Source organism: Scyliorhinus torazame, chromosome 17, assembly GCF_047496885.1.
Source record: "Scyliorhinus torazame isolate Kashiwa2021f chromosome 17, sScyTor2.1, whole genome shotgun sequence".
NCBI lineage: Eukaryota > Metazoa > Chordata > Chondrichthyes > Carcharhiniformes > Scyliorhinidae > Scyliorhinus > Scyliorhinus torazame.
The window spans coordinates 9,512,085-9,532,125 of NC_092723.1; the positions used below are offsets into that span (position 1 = coordinate 9,512,085).

The window sequence follows — 20,041 nt, forward strand, 5'->3', positions numbered from 1 at the left end:
CTCTGGCTCTGATTAGGTCATCTTTTAAGTCACTGTAATCACAGTCTCTACACTTCCCTGCGTGTCTTTTTTAAATGCTCCCCCCTTGTTATTGTGTGCGCTCAACAATGGTATTCTCCCTCAGATTGGAGTGGTCAGTCCAAGTGCTCTGACTACTTCCTTGTATGTGGCCTTTTCCTCCTCGATACCCTGCCTGACTTGGATTTGTCCGCACAAGCACCCATCACATATAACAGCGTACTGCCCTGCTTACTGCTCGTCTTTGCAGCGAGGTTTGATGTGGTGCGATATCTGGTGATTCCTCAGCACCAGCTCAACCATGGTTCTGTTGGGCTGAGCCCCATGACCTGATGACGGGTTTCCCATTGGCACGGGGGTGCCCACAGTGGGAAACCCTATTGACTGGCTGCCGGGATGGAGAATCCCGCTGCCAGCGGGGGCACGCCGCATCAGAAAACGGGTGCGGCGGGACGGAGAATCCTCACCCAGAATCTTCGCCAAACTGCTGGGCTATGGAAAACACTAACTTTTATTGCAACACGTCTAACTGTGGCCATCTCTTACCACGAGGTTGCACGAGAGGGGGTATGTCCATGTGATGTTATCTCACTTTCTGTGATGATGTGCACAGTATCTAGTTAGAATTAACCCCTTCTACGAAGCCACCAACCCGCTGTCGCTTACTGCTAGAAATGGCCAAGCATCCGAGCGTCATCCAAATGTGTAGCACTCATTAAAATCCATCTGGCCCTCAATCCATACCTTTGCGCAAGATTGCCAACTATGCCCAACAGTTTACTGCCGAGGATTAACACCAGCCCGAAAGGATCTTCTTTCGATCCTTTTATTCCAGTTCATTGATGGTCTTTGCCCAAAACCTCTTTGTCTCCCTATCCCGCTCCCAAAAAGCAGCACGGAAAAGCTGAGCTCTTCCACTGTGACTTTGGCCCCCTGCTGTTTCTCTCCCTGCCTCAATTATTCGTCAATGTTCTTCTACGTTCTATGTTCTGGGGCTGGTTTAGCACAGGGCTAAATCGCTGGCTTTGAAAGCAGTCCAAGACACGCCAGCAGCACGGTTCAATTCCTGTACCAGCCTCCCCGAACAGGCACCAGAATGTGGCGACTAGGGGCTTTTCACAGTAACTTCATTGAAGCCTACTTGTGACAATAAGCAATTTTCATTTTCATTTCATCTGTACACAGCTGTATAAATGCAAAATAATGTCACTGGCTTGATTATCGACTTCTAGAGATGAATTTATAAATATAGATTAATGGTCACTTGCCACAAACAAAACATATTCTAGCAGATATTAAAAGCTGTTTACCTACTCTCCTTTTTACAACCGTGAATTTTAATTTCAATTATATTAATGCAATATTTCATCCAACATTTTTATTTTTTATCCAATTCGTTTTTTTCCAATTAAGGGGCAATTTAGCGTGGCCAATCCACCTACCCTGCACATCTTTGGGTTGTGGGGGTGAAACCCACGCAAACACGGGGAGAATGTGCAAACTCCACACGGACAGTGACCCAGAGCCGGGATCGAACCTGGGACCCCGGCGTCGTAAGGCAGCAATGCTAACCACTGCACCACCGTGCTGCCCACGCCCTTCCTTTTATATGGAGAATCCCGCTGCAAGCGGGGGCACGCTGCACTGGAAAACGGGTGCGGCGGGGCGGAGAATCCTGCCCAGAATGTTCGCCGAACTGCTGGGCTATGGAAAACACTAACTTTTATTGCAACACGTCTTACTGTGGCCATCTCTTACCACGAGATTGCACGAGAGAGAGCTGGATCATGTAATGTTACCTCATTTTCCATGAAGATGTGCACAGTACCTGATGAGAATTAACCCCATCTACGATGTCACCAACCCGCTGTCGCTTACTGCTATAATTGGCCAAGCATCCGAGCGTCATCCAAATGTGTAGCACTCATTAAAATCCATCTGGCCCTCAATCCATCCCTTTGCGCAGGATTGCCAACTATGCCCAACAGTTTACTGCCGAGGATTAACACCAGCCCGAAAGGATCTTCTTTCGATCCTTTTATTCCAGTTCATTGATGGTCTTTGCCCAAAACCTCTTTGTCTCCCGAACCCGCTCCCAAAAAGCAGCACGGAAAAGCTGAGCTCTTCCACTGTGACTTTGGTCCCCCTGCTGTTTCTCTCCCTATCTCAATTATTCGTCAATGCTCTTCTACATCTGTACACAGCTGTATAAATACAAAATAATGTCACTGCCTTGATTATCGACTTCTAGAGATGAATATATAAATATAGATTAATGGTCACTTGCCACAAACAGAACATCTTCTAGCAGATATTAAAAACTGTTCACCTACTTTTCTTAATTTTCCTTTGGAATTTTTACAATGCTACATAATAATTTTAATTATATTAATGCAGTATTTTATCCATTTTTTTGACACAATTTGTCTTTTTTCCAATTAAGGGGCAATTTTGCGTGGCCAATTCACCTGCGCTGCACATCTTTTTGGGTTGTGGGGGCGAGGCCCATGCAGACACGTATTTTGTCTATCATGACACATAACCTAACTGTGAGCCTGGAGAATTCCTCTGCGCTGACAATTGCCTTCAAGATCGTACAATGTGATGGTGGTACGACACTAATTTCAATATTGGCCGATAGTTTAAAACAATGTTAATTTCCATTGCCTTCAGCAGAATAAAGAATCAGGCGAGCTGTATAATCAGTCGCCGTGCTCTGAAGAACAAGTGTAAAGCTACGGAGGTCGACAGGCATATGTGATCAAATATTCGGGCATTCAAGGGCTTTGCAGCATTAAATGTCTATGGTTCCTTTGATTACATACGAATTAGGAGCTGGACAAGGCCATTCGGCCCCTCGAGCCTGCTCCCCATTCAATGAGATCATGTCTGATCTGATTGTAACCTCAATTCCGGATTCCCGCCGTCCCCCGTTAACATTCCCCCCACTTGTTAGTCAAGGATCTTTCTCCCTCTGCCGCACAATATTCAAAGATTCTGCTTCCATACTCTTTTCAGGAAAAGAGTTTCAAAGACTCACAACCCTGGGAGCGGAAACATTTCTCCTCCTCTCTGTCGCAAATGGGTGGCCCCTCATTTTTAAACAGCGGCCCCTTCGTGCTAGATTCTCCCACGAGAGGAAACATCCTCTCCACACCGTCCCTCTGCAGACCCCGCAGGATCTTATGTCATATGATGTGATCACGTGTAATTTCCTGCATGATCCTGACTCCCACTGGGATTGGTGCAGTTACCCCGAGTTCTCTTCTTCAATTTGGTCTTTTTGTCTCGCCATAAATCTTCAGGATTACTTACGTCCATGGAGTTTGAAAGTGGCTCTGTACCCATGGATTGGGTGTTGAAGAGCCTAGCATATTTGGCATATGGATTGCGTGGGTGATTCTTGAGGAATTCACCAAGAAGTCCGCGTTCTTCAAGAACCTGGCGGGCAGATTTCCCTTTCCTCAAGGGGACCCTGCGAAGATCAACAAGACACATATTAGGAGTGGAATCAACATTCTGAACAGCCCGCACCATCGGCTTTTTCATTCAAACAAAAAATGTAAAGTAGCATTGTAACAATGGTTAGAAATATCAGAGTTACTTGCTTGAAAACAGCACGCGAGCTGGAATGTTTCCACCAAGATCAAAATGTTAAGTTGGGGAGGAATCAGGGCATTGGACTGGGGGAATCTGGGAAGTATGTTGAGGCCTGGAGGGCCTGGGGGTGGTGGGGGGGGGGGGGGGCGCTGCTGGGTGATCACCAGTCATGTGGTGATCAAAATCTGGAGAGGGGTGTCAAGGACTCTTGGTGGGAATTGGAAGAGCAAACTTGCTTGTGGATCATGTGGACAGTTAACAGGCAAGACTCTACCTTCCTGGGCCTCTGCCCCTGGCTCCAGTTCGTGGCAGGACTTGATCTGACCACTCACATCTGATCACCTCTTGCTCATTCAGACTTCAAGTTAAAATGGCCGATTAGGTGGCGATAGTGTGACTGGAGTTCAATCTGCATATTTAAACAGGATTTCACCGATATTTTTCTCTGCAACAGCCTTCGATGGAGATTGTCAGGAGCAGGTAAACAATCAATAAATGAAAGGTAGGTTGATAAAGATATGTTGGATTATTTAAGAGAACATGAGGATAATGGGAAATATTTAATCCGGAAATGATGAAAAGGAAATGGAACCAAAAACCATCAACTACTGGTCCTAGTGTAAAAGCAAAATCCTGCAGATGCTGGAAATCTGAAATAAAATTGCACAAAACATTTGATAGAAAATGCAAGAGAAAGAAACAATACATAAGAATGGAAATTTGGCTGCGTAGGTACAGGTGAAATGAATGGCCCAAATCTTCTGTTCTCCAGATGGTCGGACACAGAACGTATGACCGAGGATGCACTTCGGGACTCTGTGGAATCTTCACACGCTGACCCACCTCAGCTTCAACTTCCAGTGGGCAACTCCCCCTACTTTCTGTGACCCTCCACCAATGTCCCCGGCTCTTGGCGCGAGTTGGAGATTTCGGGCAGTTGCATGGTGCATACCTGCCCTTTCATTCGAACTGCCCATTTGCCTACCTGATCAAGCATTCAGAGAGCTGGATGCAAGCGAGAGTAATCAGCAGCCACTTCATCTTGTCAGGTACCTGTCCAGGTGTCTGTGACATTTGTGAATGCTCTGGCTGTTTTTATACTGTTCTGCATCGACCTCTGTCATTGTTCAAAAGTCAAATAATGTAGATGGCTAAAAACATCACAAGATCATTGTAACTAAGTCCTGATGCAAGGGCACACAGATTGTACGTTATATTTAATAATCATCAGCTGATATTTTGACAATTAGACATTTTAGGTGTCAAGCTTAAAGAGTAAGAACTGATAAAAGGCCACGTGTATATTTGTAAAGCGAGATAACATTGAGTTCTTGTGGTCTGAACTTGTTCCATAAGCTGGTCACATTTAGCTCTTGGAATGTACGCCGATTATAGAAACCTGGAACATGTTTCAAGCATAAGGAACATGGATAGCAGATTGTTCCCGTATTTAGAAAAAGATTAAAAAGAAAAGGAGCTGCATTTTATAGCATCTTTTGTCTCAGCCAATTAATTACATTCAGCCAAAGTCACTGTTGTAATGTCAGAAACATGGGAGCCAATTTGTACACAGCAAGATCCAGCAAGAAATATTACAGAAAATGTTATTCCTGTCTCAGAATTACAAAGTCAATGTGCAGAGTGGATGGCAGGAAACCCGTCCGTTTCCTCTCCCACCATGCCCCTTAGAGTGGAATTTGGACAATTATTTGGACATCTCCCTGCTTGCTCCAGTTCAAATTCTACATGGAATCCACCTCATGGTCCCCACAAAAGAAACATACTTGGTCCAAGTTGACAAGGGCAAGGTCTTGGCCTCTTAGCGGAGAGCAACATCTCAGAAAGATGGGACAACATGCACATTGACACGCATGCTGCAGCCTGGAGCTATGCATGGTGATAGAAATAGACATAGAATTTACAGTGCAGAAAGAGGCCATTCGGCCCATCGAGTCTGCACCAGCCCTTGGAAAGAGCCAAATGATGGTAAAGGATCCAATTTCTTTTCAATACATGGCTGACCAGACATCGCTCACACTTTGCCTTTGCTGTGTGTCAGAAGGATTTAGCAAATTGATAATTGACCTGTTTGGCCACGTTGTGAATGCACCGTCCTCAACCCTCACGCCCCGGAGTGGGAATTGACGCCAGAGCCTCAGACTCGGAGGCAGGGTCACTGCCCTCTGCCCCACACGGTCTCCATTCCTAGTCAGCTATCTGAAGTTATTTCCAACTCTAAAGTTCCCCGAAAAGAGCTGGATTGCTCACGATCAAAATTGTCCTCTCACAAAGTCATTCCACCAATTATTCACCCATGTTCCCGATGCACCTCGATAGACAAGTGATTTGCATTTGAGAGAAATTACCAATTCTCTTTTACATGTCTCCATTCTTATTAATTCTTCATTTTAATTTCACTTTCTAATCACTGGTCTGGGTGAGTTAAAGCAAATGAAGCCCAGGAAGGAAGGATTGATTGTGGAGTTTGCACATTCTCCCCGTGTTTGCGTGGGTTTCACCACCACAGCCCAAAGATGCGCAGGGTAGGTGGATTGGCCATGCTAAGATGCCCCTGAATTGGAAAAAATTAATTGGGTACTCTAAATTTATAAGAAAAAAGCTTAATCGCGCGCACCAGGACTGAAGCAGAGCAAGGAGATAGCCCCAGAGCCAGTCAGCCACTGACATAGAATTTCAGGGAGGCCGCGACTTTCACGACACTGGCAACAGATGCCCTCCCGGTCCCCGTGGTGCCAAGTTGTGAAGAGTGTGGCATATGTGAGCAACTAGATCACTGGACAAGAGGAGGCATTGGCGACATTGTGTCTCGCACATCTGGAGGAAAGACATTAGCATCCTGTACACACTGGGCATTGCAAGGCCCCTATGAACGATGTTTCCGAGGACCTCATCCACAGCCTGTGGATGGGGCCTCTGCTGCCCCCTGCTCCAGAGGGTGAATGCCCTGTTTTTTGGTGCGCCAGGTATTGCCGTCGTCATCTACTTCTCCTCCTCTGCTGACTGCATGCAATAATGGCAGTTACAACAATGCAGCATCCATCTCCCTGATTGGTCTTCTCCCTGCAGCACACATAATAGAAAGGCCTGAGTCAACATGAGGCTCCAAAGGTCTATTTCTTCCCGTGATGACTAACCGGTCACTGGTGGATAAAGGACTTGGTAACAGTGCAGGCAAATAACTGCCCCTGAAATCAGGTTCTGCGCATGGTGTGATTGAACATTATCCTTCCCTCTAGCCTTAAGATAAAGACACTGAACTCTTTACCATTAGATGTTTTGCCAAGTTATGAGATTAATTGTGGAGGGTGGGGTCATGGCTGTCATTTTACATGGATGTTCCTTCCCGCAGAATGATTGTGACCAGCAGATGAGACATGACAAGTCGGCCAATTGATCCTGACTCCCTCTTGCTCTTTATTATAATCCTAGACCATAAGACCATAAGACCATAAGACATAGGAGCAGAATTAGGCCACTCGGCCCATCGAGTCTGCTCCGCCATTCAATCATGGCTGATATTTTTCTCATCCCCATTCTCCTGCCTTCTCCCCATAACCCCTGATCCCCTTATTAATCAAGAACCTATCTATCTCTGCCTTAAAGACACTCAGTGAATTGGCCTCCACAGCCTTCCGCTCCCTCACCGTCTGATTCGCACGACTCATCCCTCAGCTGCCCACCGCTAACAAGGGGGAGCTTCTTTTAGACGTTTCCTCAGCACTCACTCCCAGTCAAGGAATAAGGATGGCAGTGCGGAGACCTGCTCCTCACTTTGGGGATATCGACCTGGCCAGGCTTCTCCATACAGTGGATGTTCACCCGAGGGGGTCCAAGAACCAGCAGCAGGTTCAGCAATGCCACCTGGGAGGCACTGGTAGCTGCAATGAGTGCGGGCAGCTTGATCAAGAGATCTGCTGTCCAATGCCAGAAGAAGATGAATAACCTCCAACGAGATGCAAGGGTAAGTTGCCACCTCTCTCCTGGCATCAATCCCACCTGCCACTCCTCAATTTCCCACAGTTACACCCCTCCCCTACCAATCCACTGGCTGACCCCTCCTCAGAACCCCTGGCACCCACCAGCATAACCTCGTCATGTCCAGGTGCGGTGCCCACACATGCCACCTGCCATAAATCCCCAAACCATCAACCCTGCGGCTCAAAATGCCATCTCTTTGTCCCCGCAAGAGAAGGTAGCCCATATTAAGAGGGAAAGGGTAAAGACAGAGTTCGGAGTCCCGGAGATTCAAGTCTTCGCCCCCTATAAGGAACATGTGCTGGAAATCGAGGGGTTGCCCGAGAAGAGGGTAGTGACTGACAGAGAGGCTGGCCTGCGCCAGACATGGTCATGTATCTCATTGCTGTATGTCAGACCTAGCTGTGTGAAAACTAGCCTCTTGGTGTCCCTGAATTATAATGGTGACTAAAGTTTCAAAGTGTGCCGAATTCTGTGATAATTTATGATTGTAAAATATGTGTTTAAATGGAAGTTACCTCTTTGCCTCGCGCAAGTTAACTATTTCTTCAGAAAATCTAACCAGAAATTAGTCTATGACTAAAATAGCAAATCTCAATGTAAATTGGAAAGGCAAGTATTTGTTGGATTTTTGCCTTCAAAAACGGAGAATTTAGCTTTAATTTAGTGATGAAATATGAATACCACTTGAATACTATAATGATTTGCTTAACAAGAATTGTAATTTTCAAATCAAATGCTGTAATTGATTTGAATAGAAAAATATACTTCTGACCATTCATGGTATTCCCAAGCGACATAGAATCACAGAATTTACAGTGTAGAAGGAGGCCATTCGGCCCATCGAGTCTGCACTGGACCTTGGAAAGAGCACCCCACTTAAGCCCATGCCTCCACCCTACCCCGTAACCCAGTAACCTCACCTAACCTTTTTGGACACCAAGGAGCAAGTTTATCATGGCCAATCCACCTAACATGTTGAAACTAACATGCCAGGGGGATGGGAACCTACGCAAGGAGTCAGAGAAAGAGGGAGCAAGGACAAAAGCAAAAGGTAGAAAAGTGAATAAGAAAAGTGATAGGTGGAGAATCCAAGGACAAAATTCAAACAGGGCAGTAGAGAAAAATATTGGGAGCAAGACAAGCATTGTGAAAAAGACAAACGTAAAGGCTCTGTGCCTTAATGCACGGAGCATTTGCAATAAAGTGGATGAACTAATCGCGCAGATAGATATAAATGGGTCTGATATAATTGGGATTACGGAGGCATGGCTGCAGGGTGAACGGGGATGGGAACTGAATGTCCCAGGGTTCTCAGTATTTAGGAAGGACAGGCATAACAGAAAAGGTGGTGGCGTGGCACTGCTGGTTAAAGAGGAAATTAACACAATAGTGAGAAAGGACATTAGCTCTGACAATGTGGAATCTGTATGGATAGAGTTGAGAAATACCCAGGGACAAAAAGCATTAGTGGGTGTCATATATAAACCCCCAAACTGCACTGGTGAGGTTGGGAATGGCATTGAACAAGAAATTAGTAATGCATGTAATGAGGGAATATCGGTGATCATGGGTGATTTTAATCTTCACATAGATTGGGCAAATCAAATTAGCCACAATGCCGTAGAGGAGGAATTCGGGGAGTGTATATGGGATGGTTTTCTTGACCAATATGTGGAGGAACCATCTTAGACTGGGTACTGTGTAATGAGAAGGGAATTATTGCCAATCTGGCTGTATGAGACCTCTTGGGGCTGAGCGACCATAACATGATGGAATTTTTTATCAAGGTGGAGAGTGAAGTAGTTGATTCGGAGACTCGGGTGCTGACTCTTAATAAAGGGAACTATGAGGATATGAGGTGTGAGTTGGCCTTGATAGATTGGGGAGAGTTACTTAAAGGGATGACAATGGATAGACAATGGCAAACATTCAAGGAACGCATGGAGGAACTACAACAACTGTTCATTCCTGTCTGACACAAACCAAAGGGGGTAAGAGGGCCAATCCATGGCTTGCAAAGGAAATTAGAAATAGTATCCGATCCAAGGAAGAAGCATACAGATTGGCCAAGAAAAATAAAAGGTCTGAGGATTGGGAGCAGTTTAGAATTCAACAAAGAAGGACGAAGGGATTGATTAAGATGACAGCAGATGCCACAATGACAGGAGATGGATCACTTAACAATTACACTGGGTCAGTAATAACAAGCAGCGGCTACAGTCCAAGAGGAATACACCAATATTCACCACAGCTATATCCACACATTTTTTTCCACACCAGCAGTGCAGCCAATGACAGCTCATGCTGGACAAACCCAGTATTCAGGCATGCAGCAGCCAGTAGTCTATGCAGCATATTCTCAAACAGGCCAGCACTACGGATTGCCCACTAATGGAATCAAGACCGAAGGAGGACTACCACAAGCGCAATCTGTACTACAGACTGGATGCCTTAGTTACAGCCCAGGATTTGCTGCACACCAGCCTGGCCAGACGGCATATTCCTATCAGATGCAAGGTTCTAGTTTCACATCATCACCAAGTATTTATGCGAGCAGCAATTCTGTTTCCAATTCGACAAGCTTCAACAGTTCTCAGCAGGATCACCCTTCCAGCACAGCATGTGGCCAGAACCAGTATGTACAGTCTTATCCAACTTCAACATATGGCACATCCATGACCTCGAATGATACTGTTGATGGTACCTCTTCAATGTCAACACCTTATCAGCTACAAGATGCCATCCGACAGCACCATCACAAACATCGAAAAAGAAAGGAACTCCAAATCAGGCAGCAAAGTGATTTGACCACTTCTTGGTTCCTGTGACACAGGAACGTTGATGGCGTTCATAACCAAGAGAGACATTTGACCATGATGATTGATGGTTTTTGGACTCACAAGAATGATTTGGACTTATTGTTTAATCACTGTTCCCATGACTTGTATATACCTTATCTTATCTACCTGTTCTTTGTTCAATTTTCTCATAGTGTACAGAAAATATGGAACATATAAAAAGGGGGGGATGTGGTGATGTGCATCAATGTAAATGCATGTAGGCTAACTAGACACTAGGGGGAGCACCAGAAACATCATACACACACACTCAACCAGTAGATCAGTTAGATCGGACACGACCAATGGACATTCACGATACACACAGAGGTGACACGACCACAAGAAGGCATTACACCACCCATATATAAAGGACACCACACACATGATTTGCCTCTTTCCAGTGGAGACAGTCAGTGAGTAGAGACACAGGGTTGATTCAATATTACTCCCACCACGTGGATTGCAGCAACTGGTTAGTCAGTCTGGGTAGCTATAGTAGGATTAGCAGTTCTGTCGAACCCAAATAATAGAAGTGTAAATAGTTTAATAAACGTGTTGAAGTTATCTCCACGTCTGAACCTTCCTTTGTCAAGTGCACCACAAGGAAGCCGCTTATGTTACACCTACAACATAACAAATCAACGATGACTGAAGACTGTCTCTATTTCTCCACAGTACTACATAAACTGCAACAATCTGTACAGCATGCCCGATGTGGTCTTCACAATCAATGGAATTGACCTCTCTCTTTTTGCACAAGGCTACACATTGCAGGTACGTTACTGGACAGCCACAGGGAGCCAGAGTACAATTAAAGTTCCCCCCAAAAAAGAATGGAATTTTTTTTTTAGGGATTAACCAACTGTGGGGCTGACGAAAGGAGATGAACCCCAGTATTAATTGCTCTCCTTCTCCTGACAGCAAAGTAGAATGGGCAATCGGCACTGCTCCAGTGGATTTGCTGTCAGTGGTGAAAGTCTTTGGATTATCGGAGATGCGTTGATTAGAGAATCATAGAATCATAGAATTTACAGTGCAGAAGGAGGCCATTCGGCCCATCGAGTCTGCACCGGCTCTTGGAAAGAGCACCCTACCCAAGCCCACATCTCCACCCTATCCCCATAAACCAGTAACCCCAACCAACACTAAGGGCAATTTTGAACACTAAGGGCAATTTATCATGGCCAATCCACCTAACCTGCACATCTTTGGACTGTGGGAGGAAACCGGAGCACCCGGAGGAAACCCACGCAGACACGGGGAGAACGTGCAGAGTCTGCACAGACAGTGACCCAAGCCGGAATCGAACCTGGGACCCTGGAGCTGTGAAGCAATTGTACTATCCACAATGCTACCGTGCTGCCCTTAATATTACACCATTTTTGACAGAGGCAGCAATCGTGTGGGCTTCGCCCGGGCTCTTTAATATCTCTCTTCACGTTCCTACTAAGAGCGCACCCTGAGTCACATTTTTGGGTTGATATGATGGTTCCTTAGTTGTGTGGAAGCACAGCGTAGTATACCTTTGTTTTCATTTGTTTGTGGGGTATGGATGTCCAGCAAGCCAAGCGCAGACGGTAAGGATCAGCCACATTGCCATGGGTCTGGAATCACATGTGAGCCAGACCAGGAAAGGGTGGCAGATTTCCTTATCTAAATGGGGTGGGAGGGGTTAGTGATCCAGATGGGGTTTTGCAACAATGGTTAATAGACCATTGCCTAGATTAGCCTTATTTCCTGACTTTCTGAATTTAAACTCCACCAGCTGGGGTGGGATTTGTCCCATGTCCTGAAAGCATTAACCTGTGCCCCTAGATTGCTAGCCCAGTGATATGGGGTGAAATTCTCCGGAAAGGGCGCGATGTCCACCGACTGGCGCCCAAAACGGCACCAATCAGACCGGCATCGCGCCGCCCCAAAGGTGCGGAATGCTCCGCATCTTTGGGGGCCGAGCCCCAACCTTGAGGGGCTAGGCCGACGCCGGAGGAATTTCCGCCCCGCCAGCTGGCGGAAACGGCCTTTGTTGCCCCGCCAGCTGGCGCGGAAATGACATCTCCGGGCGGCGCATGCGCGGGAGGGTCAGCGGCCGCTGACAGTTTCCCACGCATGCGCAGTGGAGGGAGTCTCTTCCACCTCCGCCATGGTGGAGACCGTGGCGGAGGCGGAAGGGAAAGAGTGCCCCCACGGCACAGGCCCGCCCGCGGATCGGTGGGCCCCGATCGCGGGCCAGGCCACCGTGGGGGCACCCCCCAGAATCAGATCGCCCCGCGCCCCCCCCAGGACCCCGGAGCCCGCCCACGCCGCCTTGTCCCGCCGGTAAGGTAGGTGATTTAATTTACGCCGGTGGGACAGGCAATTTATCGGCGGGACTTCGGCCCATCCGGGCCGGAGAATCGCGGGGGTGGGCCCGCCAACCGACGCGGCGTGATTCCTGCCCCCGCCGAATATCCGGTGCCGGAGACTTCGGCAACCGGCGGGGGCGGTATTCACGGCAGCCCCCCGGCAGGGGGTCGGAGAATGTCGCCCATGATCACCACACCACCCATGAATACACCAAGATATCAACTCTTGAATGACTATAAACAAAGATTGGCTACTCGGCTGTGGTTTGTGCCCAGCACTGCTTGCTCTAAGCTACAGTTCAAAAAACAATGAAAATGAAAATTTGCCTTGTCAGGGCGGACTTTTAAAGGTTAAGAATGCTGGTTCTGGATTGGCAATGAGACTGTTGATATGGTCACAAGTAAGCTTCAAATGAAGTTAATGTGAAAAGCTCCCAGTCGCCACATTCCGGCGCCTGTTCGGGGAGGCTGGTACGGGAATTGAATTGTGCTGCTGGCCTGCCTTGGTCTGCTTTAAAAGCCAGCGATTTAGCCCTGTGCTAAACCAGCCCCTGCACTGAGCGAAAAGATCCCAGAATGGAACTCTGGCTCTAAAGACCACGGGATTCGCCGTCAGCCGGCACCAGAATCGGCAAACACAATTGGGCAGGGAATCGTGGGCGGGGGTTGGAGAATCGGTGCGGCACCGCGCGAATCGTGCCACGCTGCCCCGACGCCGGGTCGCAATTCTCCGCAGAGCGGAGAGTCGGCGCCATCGGCGCTGGCTGGTCGGCGCGGCGCTGGTCGGGGTATGCGCCGACTCTCCGGCCTGGGCCGGCACGGGCTGGCGTGCCGCTTCCCCGGCCCGGTTGGGCCAAGCAGCCGTCACAAAAAATCCGAGTCCCGCTGGCGCCGTTCTGACATCCTCTGAGCCGGCGCGACCTCGGTGTTAAAGATTCGCCTCCGCCAGGAGGAATTATCGACGGAGAGGTTCACTTTTGGTTTTAAATATTGGGAAGCAGATGCAGTTGTTGAGGGAGAGAGCGGAGTTAGTCCATGTTCCCAGAGGCGTGACCATGGGCTGCGAGTCCAGCTGCCATGGCTGGCTGGTGGGGAGGGAGGCATCTGCCAGGGCTGGGGGGTTTAGCAGGGGATGGGCCATCGTGTCAGGGTGGCCCCAGGGGCTGGGGTGTTCAGGCACGGACTGTCATTGCCGCAGCCCGTGACCACCTTGCCTGTCAGCCCACTGTCTGCCCATCATGGCCCGTGGCACCCTCCCTGGTACACTGCCTCTCACACTGCCCCAGCTGGTACACTGCCCCACCTGGTACACTGCCTCTCACACTGCCCCACCTGGTACACTGCCCCACCTGGTACACTGCCTCTCACACTGCCCCAGCTGGTACACTGCCCCACTTGGTACATTGCCCCACCTGGTACACTGCCTCTCACACTGCCCCAGCTGGTACACTGCCCCACCTGGTACACTGCCCCACCTGGTACACTGCCTCTCACACTGCCCCACCTGATACACTGCCCCACCTGGTACATTGCCCCACCTGGTACACTGCCTCTCACACTGCCCCAGCTGGTACACTGCCCCACCTGGTACACTGCCCCACCTGGTACATTGCCCCACACACTACCCCACCAGATTCCTATTCCCTTGGATAACTTTTCCAGATCCAACGGCTACTTTGAAAATGAACCAATTTAACCAGACTTTCTTGATTATGATAGGGGAATTTTATTAATGACTAAATAGGTGAGGAACAATGGTAAAACACAGACATCTACATTCATACGGATTAAATGTAAGAATTGAGTTCAATAGGAAGTAAATACAAATAATAAATTAACCGGAAAGAATCTCGAGTTGTGAGAAGTAGATGTTGACTGCTACAAGTTGATTCCTGTATATTTCCCTTCTGCAAGTGAATAGTTGATCCTTTGATTCAGGTGTCCTTTGGTTTCGTCGAGAGATTTCAATTCATTTTCACAGTTTTGAGCTTTTTTTGCTGACTTGTTCACTTCCACAGTCAGAGAGAGAGTTTTAGATATGCCTACAAAAGATGGTCAATTTCTTTCTGCAGGGGCACTGTTTCTGGTGCTGTATCACGCACCTTCAGTGTGGAAGACCTCCAGCAACACACACAGAAACACACAGGCACACACACACACACACACACACACAGACAGGGTGGCAGGACAGACACAGGCAAACGGTTAGAGTTTGGGGTGGGGGACCTGGGAAGAACTGAAGAGGCTGCCAGGTATGACTGTGCTCAAAGTTGAAAATAATAAATAAAACATAAAACATGCCTCATCCTCCATCTCCGTACACACTCCTCATGCCCCATTCATGCCAACCCCTGCGACCTCACGCCCTTTGAAGGTAGCCCTTTCAAGATCCTCATGCCCCCCATGACAAGGTGTGCCCCCGAAACAAACATTATAGCCCCCATAATAACCTCCATTCAAACCTATGCCCCTCCATCTACCACCTTGGCTATTTATACCTTCCATGCCAATCTAAACTGCTCTACCCACCCTTATGGACTTTTATAACCCAACAATAATTTAGTCCCAACTCGTGTTAACCTATGACCACACACACCATAAGACCATAAGACCATAAGACATAGGAGCGGAAGTAAGGCCATTCGGCCCATCGAGTCCACTGGCTGATTTCAATTCCATTTACCCGCTTTCTCTCCATAGCCCTTAATTCCTCGAGAAATCAAGAATTTATCAACTTCTGTCTTAAAGACACTCAACGTCCCGGCCTCCACCGCCCTCTGCGGCAATGAATTCCACAGACCCACCACTCTCTGGCTGAAGAAATGTCTCCTCATCTCTGTTCTAAAGTGACTCCCTTTTATTCTAAGGTTGTGCCCCCGGGTCCTAGTCTCCCCTGCTAATGGAAACAATTTCCCTACATCCACCCTATCTAAGCCATTCATTATCTTGTAAGTTTCTATTAGATCTCCCCTCAACCTCCTAAACTCCAATGAATATAATCCCAGGATCCTCAGACGTTCATCGTATGTTAAGCCTACCATTCCTGGGATCATCCGTGTGAATCTCCACTGGACCCGCTCCAGTGCCAGTATGTCCTTCCTGAGGTGTGGGGCCCAAAATTGCTCACAGTATTCTAAACGGGGCCTAACTAATGCTTTATAAAGCTTCAGAAGTACATCCCTGCTTTTATATTCCAAGCCTCTTGAGATAAATGACAATATTGCATTTGCTTTCTTAATTACGGACTCAACCTACAAGTTTACCTTTAGAGAATCCTGGACTAGGACTCCCAAGGCCCTTTGCACTTCAGCATTATGAATTTTGTCACCGTTTAGAAAATATTCCATGCCTCTATTCTTTTTTCCAAAGTGCAAGACCTCGCACTTGCCTACGTTGAATTTCATCAGCCATTTCTTGGACCACTCTCCTAAACTGTCTAAATCTTTCTGCAGCCTCCCCACCTCCTCCATACTACCTGCCCCTCCACCTATCTTTGTATCATCGGCAAACTTAGCCAGAATGCCCCCAGTATCATCATCTAGATCGTTAATATATAAAGAGAACAGCTGTGGCCCCAACACTGAACCCTGCGGGACACCACTCGTCACCGGTTGCCATTCCGAAAAAGAACCTTTTATCCCAACTCTCTGCCTTCTGCCTGACAGCCAATCATCAATCCATGTTAGTACCTTGTCTCGAATACCATGGGCCCTTATTTTACTCAGCAGTCTCCCGTGAGGCACCTTATCAAAGGCCTTTTAGAAGTCAAGATAGATAACATCCATTGGCTCTCCTTGGTCTAACCTATTTGTTATCTCTTCAAAGAACTCTAACAGGTTTGTCAGGCACGACCTCCCCTTACTAAATCCATGCTGACTTGTCCTAATCCGACCCTGCACTTCCAAGAATTTAGAAATCTCATCCTTAACAATGGATTCTAGAATCTTGCCAACAAGATTGGCTAATTGGCCTATAATTTTCCATCTTTTTCCTTGTTCCCTTCTTGAACAGGGGGGTTACAACAGTGATTTTCCAATCCTCTGGGACTTTCCCTGACTCCAGTGACTTTTGAAAGATCATAACTAACGCCTCCACTATTTCTTCAGCTATCTCCTTTAGAACTCTTGGATGTAGCCCATCTGGGCCCGGAGATTTATCAATTTTTAGACCTCTTAGTTTCTCTCGCACTTTCTCCTTTGTGATGGCTACCATATTCAACTCTGCCCCCTGACTCTCCTGAATTGTTGGGATGTTACTCATGTAGACTCTGGGGTGGTCCCGGCGGATTGGAAATTAGCAAACGTGACACCACTGTTTAAAAAAGGAGGTAGGCAGAAAGTGGGTAATTATAGGCCAGTGAGCTTAACTTCGGTAGTAGGGAAGATGCTGGAATCTATCATCAAGGAAGAAATAGCGAGGCATCTGGATGGAAATTGTCCCATTGGACAGACGCAGCATGGGTTCATAAAGGGCAGGTCGTGCCTAACTAATTTAGTGGAATTTTTTGAGGACATTAACAGTGCGGTAGATAACGGGGAGCCAATGGATGTGGTATATCTGGATTTCCAGAAAGCCTATGACAAGGTGCCACACAAAAGGTTGTTGCATAAGATAAAGATGCATGGCATTAAGGGGAAAGTAGGAGCATGGATAGAGGATTGGTTAATTAATAGAAAGCAAAGAGTGGGGATTAATGGGTGTTTCTCTGGTTGGCAATCAGTAGCTAGTGGTGTCCCTCAGGGATCAGTGTTGGGCCCACAACTGTTCACAATTTACATAGATGATTTGGAGTTGGGGACCAAGGGCAATGTGTCCAAGTTTGCAGACGACACCAAGATAAGTGGTAAAGCAAAAAGTGCAGAGGATACTGGAAGTCTGCAGAGGGATTTGGACAGGCTAAGTGAATGGGCTAGGGTCTGGCAGATGGAATACAATGTTGACAAATGTGAGGTTATCCATTTTGGTAAGAATAACGGCAAAAGGGATTATTATTTAAATGATAAAAAATTAAAACATGCTGCTGTGCAGAGAGATCTGGGTGTGCTAGTGCATGAGTCGCAGAAAGTTGGTTTTCAGGTGCAACAGGTGATTAAGAAGGCAAATGGAATTTTGTCCTTCATTGCTAGAGGGATAGAGTTTAAGACTAGGGAGCTTATGCTGCAATTGTATAAGGTGTTAGTGAGGCCACACCTGGAGTATTGTGTTCAGTTTTGGTCTCCTTACTTGAGAAAGGACATACTGGCACTGGAGGGTGTGCAGAGGAGATTCACTAGGTTAATCCCAGAGCTGAAGGGGTTGGATTACGAGGAGAGGTTGAGTAGACTGGGACTGTACTCGTTGGAGTTTAGAAGGATGAGGGGGGATCTTATTGAGACATATAAAATTATGAAGGGAATAGATAGGATAGATGCGGGCAGGTTGTTTCCACTGGTCGGGGAAAGCAGAACTAGGGGGCATAGCCTCAAAATAAGGGGAGGTAGATTTAGGACGGAGTGTAGGAGGAACTTCTTCACCCAAAGGGTTGTGAATCTCTGGAATTCCTTGCCCAGTGAAGCAGTTGAGGCTCCTTCTTTAAACGTTTTTAAGAAAAAGATAGATACCTTTCTAAAGAATAAAGGGATTTGGGGATATGGTGTACGGGCCGGAGAGTGGAGCTGAGTCCACAAAGATCAGCCATGATCTCATTGAATGGCGGAGCAGGCTGGAGGGGCCAGATGGCCTACTCCTGTTCCTAGTTCTTATGTTCTTATGTTCTAATCAAGGAGGAATTCCATAAACAGAGGAACGAAATGTGTGAGGATCATGCAAAGGTCATTGCAGAAGCTGTGGCACCCCTGAAGAGTACTTTGGGGCGGATGGAGAGGTGTTTGGAGGTGCAGGGGTCACAGATTGGGGAGATTGAAGGAGTGATCTCGGACCACAGCGATCGTGTGGTGGCTCTGGAGGCGGAGGTGGGGCTCCTAGGAGACCTTTGTAAAACGCTGAGAGCAAAGGTGGAGGAGCAGAAGTTAACCTCGAGAAGGCAGAACCTGCAAATAGTGGGCCTGCCTGAAGGTGTGAGTGCCACGAGGTACGTCTCGAGGATGCTGGCGAGACTGGTGGCAGAAGGGGTGCTAGATAAGGCACCTGAAGTGGACCGAGTGCATAGGTCTCTGAGGTAAAAGCCTAGAGCTGGGGAGCCGCCATGGGCGGTGATCGTGAGACTCCATAAATTTGTGGAGAAAGAGAAAATTTGACGGTGGGCCAGGGAGAAGCGTAGCTGCGACTGGGAGGGAAATAACGTCTGGATTTATCAGGACATCAGAGCCGAGTTGGCAAAACGGCGGGCAGGTTTCAACAAGGCCAAGGCGGTGCTGTACCGGCGGCAGATCAGGTTTGGGGTGCTCTACCCGGCGAAACTATGGGTGACGTTCGGAGGCCGGGGGTATTATTTCGAGACCCCAGAAGCGGCCGAAGACTTCATTAAGCAGCATAAACTGGGGGAGAACTGAGTGGACAATGCTTGGGAATCGGGGTGCTGGCACTATGGAATGTTTGAAGTGGGTGTAGGGATTGGGGGATTTTCACCTTTTTTTGTGGGGGGGGGGTTTCTGTTCAATGTTGAGATTGTAAGGAGTTGTAGGGGTGAAACGTTTATGTGGGGATGGATGTTCCCATCCCCCCTCCTGTTTTGTGGGACTGTTTGTATTTAACATGTTTGTTTGCTTTTGGAGAAGGATACCTGGAGTTCAAGAGAAGTCCTTGTTTGGGTGGGAGAGGGTAAGGCCAGCAGGAGGCCTTCCTCTTGGAGCTGAGGAGTGGGGGGAGAGGGAGGGGGAGGTCATTAGGATGTGCCTTTGGGCAGGGGCTGCCGCGCTGGCAGGTTATGCTGGTGAACGGAACTGAGGTGGTGGGGGAGAAGGCCAAGAGGGGTGGCCGGGGGGAGGGGGGAAAGGGTAAGTGGGGGAGGGGGGAAGAAGGGGAAGGGAAAAAGCGGGGGGGGGGGGGTTTCTGCGACGAGATGACATGGTCAAGGGCGAAGAAAGGGTCCAATTGGGATGGGCTAGGTACAGAGTGGAATTAAAGGGGCAGGAGTTAAGTGGGGAAGATGATTGGATTGGATTTGTTTATTGTCACGTGTACCGAGGTACAGCGAAAAGTATTTTTCTGCGAGCAGCTCAACAGATCATTAAGTACATGGGAAGAAAAGGGAATAAAAGAAAATACATAATAGGGCAACACAACATATACAATGTAACTACA

General features: G+C 47.7%; 1 protein-coding gene across 1 annotated transcript in view; it reads right to left on the reverse strand.

The window, feature by feature from the left end:
* LOC140394555 (uncharacterized) overlaps positions 1-20,041 on the reverse strand; it is a 60,650-nt gene that overhangs the window by 15,526 nt on the left and 25,083 nt on the right. The window contains exons 10-11 of the mRNA XM_072481913.1: positions 4,604-4,707; positions 3,334-3,493 (exon numbers count right to left, since the gene is read on the reverse strand). Of these exons, the coding sequence (XP_072338014.1) occupies positions 3,334-3,493; positions 4,604-4,707 (264 nt within the window). The remainder of the gene's footprint in view (positions 1-3,333; positions 3,494-4,603; positions 4,708-20,041) is intronic.